Raw genomic sequence first — 12818 nt, 5'->3', positions numbered from 1 at the left:
TCCGATGTTTTAAATTTTACAGAAGAGATTATTGTTGATGAAGAAATTGAGAGATTCGAGTTTCATGAATACGAACCAGTGAATAAGAATCTAAACGTGGATGGAGAAATAAGAATCAATATTGAGCAACAAGATTTGTTCACGCTTCCATCTGAGGCTTACCTTTTGGTTGAAGGAAGACTTTTAAAAGCGGATGGAACTTCCTACGCTGATGCAGACGTCGTTGCTCTTGTTAACAACGGTATCATGTATATGTTCAGTCAGATTTCTTATCAGTTGTCGAATCAAGAGGTGGAGACCGTTTACGAACCCGGACAGGCTACCACCATGATTGGTTTCCTCAAATATCCAGTAGAGTTTCAATTTTCAGAGGGTATGAACCAGCTGTGGCAAAGAGACACAACAGCTTTAGCAGATCTTGTTAACAACACTGGATTTAAGCAAAGACAAGATTACATCATCAAGCAAAGTGAAGAAAAAGGAACGTTTTCGTTCTGCATTCCTTTAAAGCACATTTTTGGATTTTGCGACGATTACGATAAAGTGCTCTATGGATTTAAGCATACACTTGCTCTTGTGAGAAAAAGCGATAGTGATGCTATTTTTAGAACAGAAGCAACAGCTGCAGGAAAAGTAGATTTAACTAAATTATCTTTGTTTATGCCTCATGTCACACCCTCTGTAGCAGCTAGCAACAATCTTTACAAAATCATTGAATCAAAAGTAGATGTTCCATTTTCGTTCAGATCTAGACAATGTGACACCATCGCTGTTCCTGTATCCAACAACTTTAGTTGGAGGCTAAGCGCAAGATCTGCTAGTGAAAGGCCTAGGTATGTCATTGTTGGATTTCAAACCAATAAATCTGGAAGTCAAACAGAGAATCCTGCAGTCTTTAATCACTGCGACTTGAAGAACATATATGTCACTTTAAACAGTGAAAGATATCCTGCTGTTGATTACAATTTAGACTTTAATAAAAACAAATACTCAAGAGCTTATAGAGACGCCTCTAAGTTTGACAATAGACTTTATGGGGTAAACGAACTTATATCTCAGCCCAATTTGACTGCCTTAAATTATAGATACATTTGTCCTCTTTTTGTTTTTGATGTAAGCAAGCAGGCTGAGAGGTTAAAAACTTCAGTGATAGATGTGCAAATAAAAGCGACATTTAATGCAAACGTTCCTGCAAACACTCAAGCTTTTGCCGTCCTCATTTCCGATAAATTGCTTAGACTTAAATCAGATGGAAGCAGAATGAATATTGTTTATTGAAATGTTTTCAAAATAATATTTTTTAAAAATAAAAATGAGATATACGAAAAAGGATTTGAAAAAATTGCTGAAAGAAAACGGAATTTCCAAAACGTCAAACAATAAAATGTCATTATTGATGCTTGCGATTGAAAACAACTTGATTGATAAAAACATATTGATTAAAGACGTGAAGGAAGATCGACCCGTGGGTAGACCTAAAAAGGATTTAAATCTGTTAAAAGAAGAATAAAATGATACAGTTTTTTCCATTTTTTCTAGAATGTAGTATCAAAGAGACTGACGCAAATAAAAAAAGACATCTTGAGCTTCTTGCATTTGGAAAAACAGGTGTGTTTCACGAATCTGTTTACGTCACTGAAAACGGAAATTTTAATATTCCAAAAGAGTACAGTGAGGAAGAGAGAGGCAAGCTTTACCTACTTGTATGGAGTGGTGAGACAGAATATGGAAAAGAAAATCAAAGAGCATCTCAGTACTTGGAAAGTCTTGCCTAAAAAAGAAAAGCTAAGAATGATTGACAATTATGTGCTTGGTTTGGATTGTGATTTCGAGGAGAAGAAAAATATTTCTGGAAATCTAAAAAGCGCAATTTTAAATCACTCACTAGGTTCCAATGACATTGTGTATGAAAACTTTAGAATCCTTCAAATCCATGTAAATTCTTCAGATGTTAGAAATGAAAAAAAATGATTTAAATAAAATCTTGATATAATAAAAATATGCCTTACACAAGAAAGATTTTAAAAAATTTGTTAAAAGAAAATAATGCTTCCAAAACGTCAAACAATAAAATGTCTCTCATGATGATTGCTGTTGAGAACAACTTGATTGATAAAGATGTCATTTTGGAAAACTCGAAAGAGGTGAGACCAGTTGGAAGACCGAGAAAAAATGAGAAAAAAGAAAAGAAGCCTCTTGATCCTAAATATGTTAGACTTGGTTTAATTAGAAATAATCCTTTAAATTTAAAAATAACTCATGTTGATACTGGTGAGGTAGTGGAATACAAGTCTGCTTACGAGGCACTGAAAAAGACAGGTCATGGATGGAATTACTTTGAATGTAGAAATGGAAAAGTAGTAGATGGGTACAAATATGAGATTTCTTGAGTAAGAAGTTTTTAAATTCTTTATATTGAATTTAAAAATGAAAAATGGTATAAATAAAAAATTTATATTAATAAAATGGAAAACAAAACGGTGAAAGAATTAAAAGAAATTGCCAAAGGGCAAAAAATAAGAGGATACTCTAAAATGAGAAAGGGGGAACTTATAATGGCTTTGCAGCCTCCTAGAGTTTTCTCTGCTCCTGCTACTTTTCGTAGACGAACGACTGAGGCAAGACCGCTGCCTGAAAGACCTACCATGATTAGGTTTGTTCGACCAGCTGTAAAAGTTTCTATAAAGCCTACAAAAGTTTCAATAAAGCCGACAAAAGTAAGGTTTGTTGTCAAACCTTCTGCAGTGGTAAAGCCTCCTATTGCTCCGAAACCAGCAATCATTCCACCAAGACCTGCAGTAAAACCTCCTATTGCTCCGAAACCAATTCATTTGCAAAAAAACATCCTTGATGAGCCTGTTTTAGATTTAACACCTGTCATAACACCAAAACCAGTCATTCCACCGAGACCTTCATTTTTTTCAAGTCTGAAGACAGCTGCAAAAAGTGTGGCATCCTATGTTAAAAATAAGTTTAATGATGTTAAAGAATGGATAGAGCCCTACGTTCCTGAAGTAGTCAAGGAGAAGTTAAGCGAATCAGCAAAACAAATCGATAAAAAGATAAAGTCTATCAAATCGCTTGTATCAAAAACAGAGTATAAACAGCCTGTACCAAAACCAATTAAAGTAAAGTTTAAAATGACTAAACATTCAGCGGAGGGTTCTGTGAGACAATTTTCTTATAGACCTTCTTCTCGATATAACAACCTTGCAACCTTTTTTAATTTGGTGAGAGAGTCTGCCATTCAAACCATGGAAGGGGAAAGAAATACAAAGGTAAGAATTATTTTAACGTGTGAAATGAAATCTGTAAGCATGATGACTGGTGAAGAAGTGACTCGGGAAGCAAGCTTTTCATCAAGATCAGAGATTGTTCTAGCAACTACAAATGTAAGAGAGCTCATGGGTGAAATGGAAGGAAAAGTCTTGGAAAGTAGTGTCAAATACAATGCTTTAGGATCTAATTGCACTATATCTAAGATTTTAAGAATGGACATTAACTTTACTGATTACGAGCCTATCAGCGGTTCTTCCTATATTGAGCTGTCTAAAGAGCTGAAAGACAAAAAGGCAATCATCAACATGGAAAACAAGGACGATCAATGCTTTAAATGGTCAGTCACTCGAGCGTTGAATTTAAAAAATAGAGACAACGAAAGAATTGATAAAGACTTGGTTCTAAAATCAGAAGAACTGAATTGGGAAGGAATGGAGTTTCCTGTCAAGCTTAATAAAATCAATAAGTTTGAGAAAAATAATCCAGACATTAGCATCAACGTCTTTGGGTATGAAAATAAAAAACTTTACCCTTTGAAAATATCTGACTTTGTAGATCGAAAGCACTGCATTGATTTGTTGCTTATTTCAAACGAAGACACTGACCATTATTGCGTGATTAGAAGTTTGAGTCGGTTATTATCTACACAAACATCAAATCATCAGCACAAAATGTATTATTGCAGAAATTGCTTACAAGGTTATGACCAGGAAGAAAAGCTTCAACAGCATCAACCTTATTGCTATGACAACGATGCAGTAAGAATCGAACTTCCTAAAGAAAGAACGACCGTTCATTTTAAAAACTATAACAAGTCTATGAGAGTTCCATACGTTGTATATGCAGACTTTGAAAGTTTCATCAAACCTCTTAACACTTGCACACCGAATTCGAAAGAGTCGTACACCAAACAATATCAAAAGCACGTTCCAAGCTCCTTCTGCTATTATATCAAATGCTTTGACGATAGACTTTACAAAGGAGAACCAGTCATGTACACAGCTGAAAGCGAAGAGGATGACGTAGCTCAAAAGTTTATAACCATGCTTGAAGCTGACCTTATAAAGATTCTCGACAAGATTGATATAGTAAAAAAGAAAGTGGTAACGGATGAGGATGAAAAGAATTTTGAGACTGCAACTCTATGTCATTTGTGAATCAGATCTTAACAGTGACAAAGTGTGGGATCACTGTCATTTAACTGGAAAGTATCGAGGAGCTGCTCATAACAAATGCAACTTGAATTATAAACTTCCAAAATTCATACCCATCATTTTCCATAATTTGTCCGGTTATGACAGTCATTTGTTCATCAAGAAATTAGGTGGAAAGCTCAATTGCATACCCAACAATGAAGAAAAATATATCAGTTTCTCGAAAAAAATCAAAGTAAGAGAATTTATTAATAAGAAAGGTAAACTTCAGGAAGTATGGAAAGAGCTAAGGTTTATCGACAGCTACAGGTTCATGAGTTTCAAGTTAGAAGATCTAGCTAAAAATCTAAACAACGACCAATGCAAAAACGTTGCTCAATATTACTCTGGAGAAAAGTTTGATTTATTAAGAAAAAAAGGTATTTACCCTTATGACTGGGTGGACTCGATTGAAAAGTTCTCCGAAACGCAATTGCCTCCTATTGAATCATTCTATTCCAAACTGAATGATGAGGGAATAAGCTGTGAAGACTATGCGCATGCTCAAAACGTTTGGGATGTATTTGGATGTAAAACGTTTAAAGATTATCAAGAACTGTACAACATGTCTGACGTTCTGATACTTGCTGATATCTTTGAAAATTTCAGAGACGTGTGCCGTACCTATTACAAGCTTGATCCTGCTTCGTATTACACCTCACCTGGTTTGGGTTGGGATGCCATGTTAAAACTAACTGGAATTCGGTTAGAGCTTCTGTCTGATATTGATATGCTTAATATGATAGAAAAAGGGATACGCGGTGGAATTTGCATGATCAGCAAACGACATGGAACTGCTAATAACAAATACATGAGTGATTATGATCCTTCACAACCTTCGAAATTCATTCAGTATTTAGACGCAAATAATTTATATGGATGGGCTATGTGTAAGCCTCTTCCTTTTAGAGGATTCAGATGGATGACTGAAGAGGAACTCGCTAATTGGAAATCCATGCCTTGTATTCTCGAAGTTGATTTAACCTATCCCGAAAGCCTACACGATTTACACAACGACTATCCTTTAGCTCCTGAAAGACTAAAAATTAATAAAGTGGACAAGCTCGTTCCTAATTTAAACAACAAAGAAAAATACGTCATTCATCATGAAAACCTAAAACTCTATGAACGACTTGGATTGATCACTACTAAAATTCATCGAGGTGTCACCTTTGAAGAAGAACCCTTCATGAAACAATACATCGATCTCAACACTGGATTAAGAGCAAAAGCTAAAAACGAGTTTAAAAAAGAATTTTTTAAACTCATGAATAACTCTGTCTTTGGAAAAACCATGGAGAATATTCGAAAGCATGTTGATATTAAACTAATCACCACTAAAAAAGAAGTCTTGAAATTGTCAAGAAAGTCTAATTATGATAGAAATACCATTTTTGATGAAAACCTTACTGCAGTTCATATGAAAAGAACAAAACTCTTTTACAACAAACCTGTTTACTTAGGACTAAGCGTTCTAGACATAAGCAAAACTTTGATGTTTGATTTCCATTACAACTATATCAAACCTAAATACGGAGATCGCGCGAAACTACTCATGACTGACACTGACTCGCTCATCTATGAAATCGAAACGAAAGATTTTTATCAAGACATTTCTGACGATCTTGAAACCAAATTTGACACGAGCAACTTTTCTAAAGACCATCCTGCTATTGAAAACGCTGGGTTTAAAGTAGGGTTAAATAATAAGATTATCGGCATGTTCAAAGACGAGGCCGGTGGAAAACTAATTAAAGAGTTTGTTGGGCTTCGTCCTAAGCTCTACTCTTACAAAACCTATGAAAAAGAAGAGAAAAGATGCAAAGGGGTTAAAAATAAAGTCGTTCAAAAACACATCACTCATCAAGATTATAAAGACTGCTTATTAAGTGGAAATGAAAAGCTTGCAGCTATGAACGTTATCCGATCTCATCAGCATAACATTTACACCGAAGAAATCAACAAAGTCGCACTCAGCGCTAACGATGACAAAAGACACATCTTGCAAGACGGAATTCACACGCTAGCCATTGGACATTACAAACTAAAACCGTGCTTTACATTTATGGACTATGATCAACTCTTTGGTCCAGAACACGAGGTAGAGACAGATGCAAAAAGCTTGATCGCAGAGTGCAGAAAGATTATCGAGGAAAACAAAGAAATTTCAATTAAGTCAAAATGCTTGATCGCAGAGTGCAAAAAGATTATCGAGGACACAAAAAGGTAAGTCAACAAAAATGACAATTCGTTAGAATTCACAATTCATGATTGCAGAAAATTAAAAATACGACGCCATCTTGAATTCATTAACTATGGAAAACTGTCAATGCGCCAGAATCGTAAAAATACGACGCCATCTTGAATTCATTAACTATGGAAAACTGTCAATGCGTCAGAATCGTAAAAATACGACGCCATCTTGAATTCATTAACTATGGAAAACTGTCAATGTAGTATTAAGAAAATGTCAATGCGCCAGAATCGGCAATGTCTAGTAGTTATAATGATATAGCATCTTTTATTAGATGATATATTGTCATGTTATTAACATCATATAATTTAACATCTTTGTAATGTAACATTAAACATTTTTATAAAATGTTTTATTATGTGGGGATTTGTATTATACAAGTCCGTGTACAAAAGTATAACAGCATCAGTCCCTGTACAATAATATAACATCTTATAAAGGTATAATATTTTTGTTATTAAGTATATTTTCTTCACAATTTTTTTAAAAAGGCACATGTCTTATTGAGTATTACAATCATAGTTCATATTGTTGTTTTAACAGCTTTATAAAAATTTAGTTGTTGTGATTTTAATATGCGTCAATAATGTGCCAATAATTAGCTTTGCTAATTATTGACAAGATTCACACGCTGCATAATTTTATTATTATAACGGTTTTTATAACGATTATTAATTGTTGACAAGAGTCACAAGTTGTATGTTATATATAGCGAAATATAAATGCTATATATAGCGAACAATTTTGTTTGTAAAGTGGTCGAGGTTGTTGACAAGTAAGAAACATATTAAAAACAAAAAAATGGCTCTTAAATGCGTAGAACAACAAGCTAACCGGGCGTGTCTATTATTTCCGCAATATGAAGATGGACAGCCAAAGCGATTTATTCGGCAGATGACTTCTTTCTTCGTGACAAACAATATTACTGCAGATCGACACGTAGCGTATTTGCTTGCTGCTCTGCCGTCGAAAATCTACAATACCATGGAAGAATTAACAGCACCTGAACTGCCAGAGGACGTTTCGTACGAAGAGTTGGTGGTGAAACTTGAAACGTTGGAAATAAGAAAATCATCGTTAATCTCACGGTATGAATTTGGGAAAACTTATCGTGGCAATGAAGAATCGATACAGACGTTTGCGCATCAAGTGATTCGAGCAGCTCAAGAATGCAAGTTCTTGCCTTCAGAGAGAGACGGTCGACTTCGTGATCAATTCATCATTGGGGTTAATGATGGTGCTGTTCTGCGTGCCATTCTTCGGGGAGAGGAGGCATGTTTACCTGTGAATGAAGAAGTAAATGCAAGTTACCGAACAAATGGGACAGTAATGACAAGTCATATTCGGAGAAAGAAAAAAATGCGATGTTTCAACTGCGATTCATTAAATCACTTGCACGTGAATGTACCTCTTTATGCAAGAAATGCTCGCATAAACATGCTGCGAAGGACTGTTACAAACGTCGACAAAACCAGGAAAACTTAAATGGGACGAGTTCGCATTAGGTATTTCTACAAGAACTCGTCCCGAAACAGTACTACCTACTATCGACTTGGTGATAAACGGAAGAAAAGCTACAGCGCTAGTTGATACTGGTTGCTCGCAATCAATCATTACCAAGAAGCTACTGCCATCTAACTATAAAGTTATTCGTGTAGTGGATGTTGCAACAATGGGCGGAATGATTCGATGTGAGGAAGTTGTTGCTAAAATACACCACCCAACGAATGGGTGCTTGCTTAATGCATTGATAACACCAATGCATTAAGCAAGCTCCCATTCGTTGGATGAAGTAATAAACAAATACGACATGATTATGGGCATGGATCTAATAAAGTTGTGTGATGAGCTGAAAATTGGCACTGAGAAATTAAAATTCTGTAATTCTCTAGTTAAGTTGTCATCGACACCCCGCGTTGCGACTGTTGAAATTGGAGCAAGCAAAGCTTATTTTGATGGCAAAAAATGGATTGTTAGTTGGGAGTGGGAGAACGAACCTAAAATGAAGAACAGAACAAGTCAGTATAACGTATCTAATCAACATCGTGAAGCGTTCGACAACGAAATTAACGAATGGATCAAAGAAGGCATACTTGTCAAATATGACGAGAAAAGTATGGGCAAAGCTAAAGGATTACTACCATTGATGTGCGTCATGCAAGATAACAAAAAGAAGATAAGACCGGTGCTTGATTATCGCGAACTCAACGCCTATATAAAAGCCTCTACAAGGGATGCGGATGTTATCAACGATGCAATGAGAGATTGGAGACTCATGAGTGCAAACAGCAACGATTCTGTGGTGGATCTAAAAAGAGCATACTTACAAATTCATGTGCATACACAACATTGGCCTTACCAAACTGTCATTTACAAAGATCAACGATATGCGCTCACACGTTTGGACTTCGGTTTGAACCTAGCACCTGTGATGATGAGCTCAATATTGCAATATGTTCTCCAACAAAATTCTGCACTCGCAAAATCAACAAGAGGATACATTGATGACACCTTGGCAACCAATGGAAACGGAAGAATGCTGGTGGCACATTTGAAGAAATGGGGTCTTCACGCAAAAACAGCTGAATATTTTGGCAAAAACCCAGTTCGTGCACTAGGATTGGAAGTAACAGTAAATCCGTCTACAAGGGAAATGTTTTGGAAGAGAGGTCGCGAGATTCCCATTATAAAAAATGTGCTCACCAAGAGGGAGATATTCTCATTGTGTGGTAATCTGGTTGCTAATCTACCAGTTGCTGGATGGTTGAGACTCGCATGCAGCTTTATAAAAAGATGTACAAACGAGGCAGGTTGGGATGAAACTATAACGGATAAGCACGTTAATGAAATGATGAAGGAGGTCGTGGAAAAAGTCATCAAATGCGATCCAGCCAAAGGCGTATGGAATGTCAAACCAAATGCATCCCTTACTGTATGGTGTGATGCAAGTTCGCTGGCAAAAGGAGTTGTGATAATGCAAGGTGACAAAAAAATAGAAGATGCGACATGGCTCCGATCAAAGTCTGATGCAATGCATATCAACGTGGCTGAATTGGATGCATGTATTGAAGGTCTCAATATGGCATTGAAATGGAATCCAAGTGATGTCTCTATCAAAACTGATTCTCATAGTGTATTTAGCTGGTTGAATTCCGAATTGACTCGTGACAAACCTGCAAAATGTGCTGGACAATGTGAAATGCTAATCCGACGAAGGCTTCAGATATTTGGAAAATTGGTCGAGGATTATGCCATAAATGTAAATGTTACATGGATACCAACAACAAAAAATGTCGCAGATGAACTCACACGAGTGCCAGCAAAGTGGATAAAACACAAAGTTGCAACACAAGAATGTAGTATCATTTATAAACACGATAATCAGCAGGTTAAAAAAGTTCATTCAATAGCACACATGGGAGTTTCCAAGAGTATGGAGTTATGCTCGCGTGCTGGTATCCACGTTAACAGAGAAACAGTGAAGCAAGTTGTCGCTGAATGTGATGAATGCAATTCAATTGATCCTAATGTGGTTTCATGGGATAAAGGAAATCTTGCTGTCAGTAAAGTGTGGAAAGAGTAGCCTGCGATGTTACTCACGTTGATTTATTGCTATATCTAACCTGTATCGATTGTGGCCCAAGCAGATACACGTTATGGTCACCATTAAGTGATGAAAGTGCAACAATGGTTGTTCAATCGTTGGAAACAATATGGTCATTGCTTGGACCTCCTTCCGAAGTTCTCCTAGATAATTGTAAGTCGTTTAGATCTCAGACTATGCAAGCTATGGTGTCGAAGTGGGGAATAAGACTTATCTATCGAGCTGTTGAAAAACCATCTGGAAATGGAATTGTTGAAAGAGTTCATCGAACGGTAAAAAGAACAAACGCGAGAGCAAAATGTGGTATACCCATGTCTGTATTCTTAATCAACAACGTTCCATCAAAACACGGCACACCTTTTGAAATCTTTTGCCAACAATACAAACGCGTCCGAATTCCTGGAATCGATAAAGTTGAATCAACACAAAAACCCCTGACTAAGTATCAAGGATGGAAAGTTGGCGATAAAGTGTGGGTGAAGCCCAAGCATATGACGCCGTGTACACGGCGATGGTTGAAAGGAAGTATAGTGGCACTGCGTAATGGTTTGACGGCTGGAGTTGAAATTAATGGGCATACGTTGCCACGACACTTTTCTCATCTGCAGCATCGTTGTGGGGACAAGAAAGGAGACATAACAACCGATGACGATTACGATCTGACGCTGGTTAAACCTCCCGAAACAAACTTAGAACGCGTTGTAATGGAAGATCCAAGTTCTCAAATAAATCCCCTGGACGATGGTGAAGCTGACAATAGTGCGGACCACGCTGGTCAAAACTATCCAACAAATTGTGAGATAGAGGCACACCCTGTTCGATTCACTCGCTATGGGAGAAGAGTGTTTCCTAACCGAAAATATCACGATTATGTATGAGCTCTTGGTGAGCTGGGGGAGATGTTGTGATTTTAATATGCGTCAATAATGTGCCAATAGTAAGCTTTGCTAATTATTGACAAGATTCACACGCTGCATAATTTTATTATTATAACGGTTTTTATAACGATTATTAATTGTTGACAAGAGTCACAAGTTGTATGTTTAAATGCTATATATAGCGAACAATTTTGTTTGTAAAGTGGTCGAGGTTGTTGACAAGTAAGAAACATATTAGAAACTGTAATTGAATTGCGTGAAGAAACTATTTACGGCGGATTTGATTGACGTAGTTTATTTGATATGTTGTAAATATAGTTTAAGCGGTTTATTTTATGAGCATATTTGAGGTTCTTTGTATAGTATAAATTGAAGGAAAACTTTTTGTAAAGAAAATTTTAAGGAGAAGAGAAAATGTAGAACTGAAACGTTGTGTTCGCTGTGAGAAAACAACAGAAACAAAAAAAAATGCGTAGAACAACATTAGTCAAAATGGATATTCCAATTATTCTAGCTTCACATGGTCAAGATCAAATTTGGCATGAGACTCAGCGTGTTACTTTAAGCGATTACTCTGATGTGGAATGTCTTCTAAAACTTCGTTTACAAAAAAATAATATTGTCAACACATTACACAATGATTTGTCAACAATCATATTGAGAAGCAACCCAATTTTTTCAGAAGCAAAAGTACTAATAAGCACTAAGGCTTTTTTCAACTGGGAGTTTTCAAGCAGTAATTGGTAAAAATTATTAGTTAATGCCAAAAGAATTAGCTATAATCTTATGATTCTTTATTGTTAAATATGCTTGTTATTAATGGATTGTTACAAATGCAGCTTAGAGGTGGTGCTTTATACAGGGTTTTTATTCAACCTGGAATACCTAGCAAACCTAGAGGTAGCAAAAATCCCATGGAAAACCTGGAACCTAATTTTTTTAACTTAGCATAATAGATTGTCAAAAGATTAATTTCTATACTGCACCCTCCTACTGTTCCTAAATTGTGATTTTATATTCTTGCAGACTTTTGGTAAGGTGACTGTATTTTTTAAGTTATTTGGAGTTTAACCTTGTCAAAGCTCACTTTTCTCTCAGATAACTAACTTGCTTTGATTAATTAGAACATAATAGTCAAGATGCATATTTCATTCACATGTTGTTTCATGTAATTTTAGGTGACACCTCTCATGGAAGCCAGTCAAGCTGGAGTTGCATACTTTGCCTGTTTTGCAAATATTTTATTCAGCACTATCATCACCTTGTCAGATGGTATTATAGTCCAGAGGAGATGGCTGAAACAAAGAGAAAGTACTTTCAATCATTTGGAGTTAAAGGTCTTCTTAGAGTAATAGATGGTACAATGATACAGTTCAAAGGAGTTACTATGGCTGATGAGTCAGCATACATTTGATCATTTTGATTAAATTGATTTAAAGTGTACACTGCTTGGCTTACTTACACAGGCAAAGTTAACATGAGAAAGTTAAAAAAGTTTTTGTTTCACAGATTTATTCCGTCTAGGTATGTTTGCATATAATGCATACTAGGTTCGAAAAAAATATTTCTGTTCTATTATTCTTTATAAAAAAAATTAATTACTATTTCTT

The 12818-nt window shown here is 35.9% G+C and overlaps 2 protein-coding genes across 2 annotated transcripts; both read left to right on the top strand.

Annotated features, from left to right (window-relative positions):
- The first annotated feature begins 246 nt into the window (after positions 1 to 246).
- Positions 247 to 1278, top strand: LOC149877920 (uncharacterized). Its single transcript, XM_090073621.1, has one exon. It carries the CDS (start codon positions 247 to 249, stop codon positions 1276 to 1278), a length of 1032 nt encoding a protein of 343 aa, XP_089929747.1.
- A 7258-nt stretch (positions 1279 to 8536) lies between these two features.
- Positions 8537 to 10309, top strand: LOC149877919 (uncharacterized). The gene has a single exon (XM_090073620.1). The coding sequence runs from the start codon at positions 8537 to 8539 to the stop codon at positions 10307 to 10309; it is 1773 nt and encodes a 590-aa protein (XP_089929746.1).
- The last annotated feature ends 2509 nt before the right edge of the window (positions 10310 to 12818 follow it).

The sequence above is a fragment of the Hydra viridissima genome, unplaced genomic scaffold (assembly GCF_058129835.1).
Source record: "Hydra viridissima isolate aposymbiotic clone 2 unplaced genomic scaffold, HvirCarnegie_v1 scaffold_16, whole genome shotgun sequence".
NCBI classification, from domain to species: domain Eukaryota; kingdom Metazoa; phylum Cnidaria; class Hydrozoa; order Anthoathecata; family Hydridae; genus Hydra; species Hydra viridissima.
This window is presented reverse-complemented; position numbering and strand designations above follow the sequence as displayed.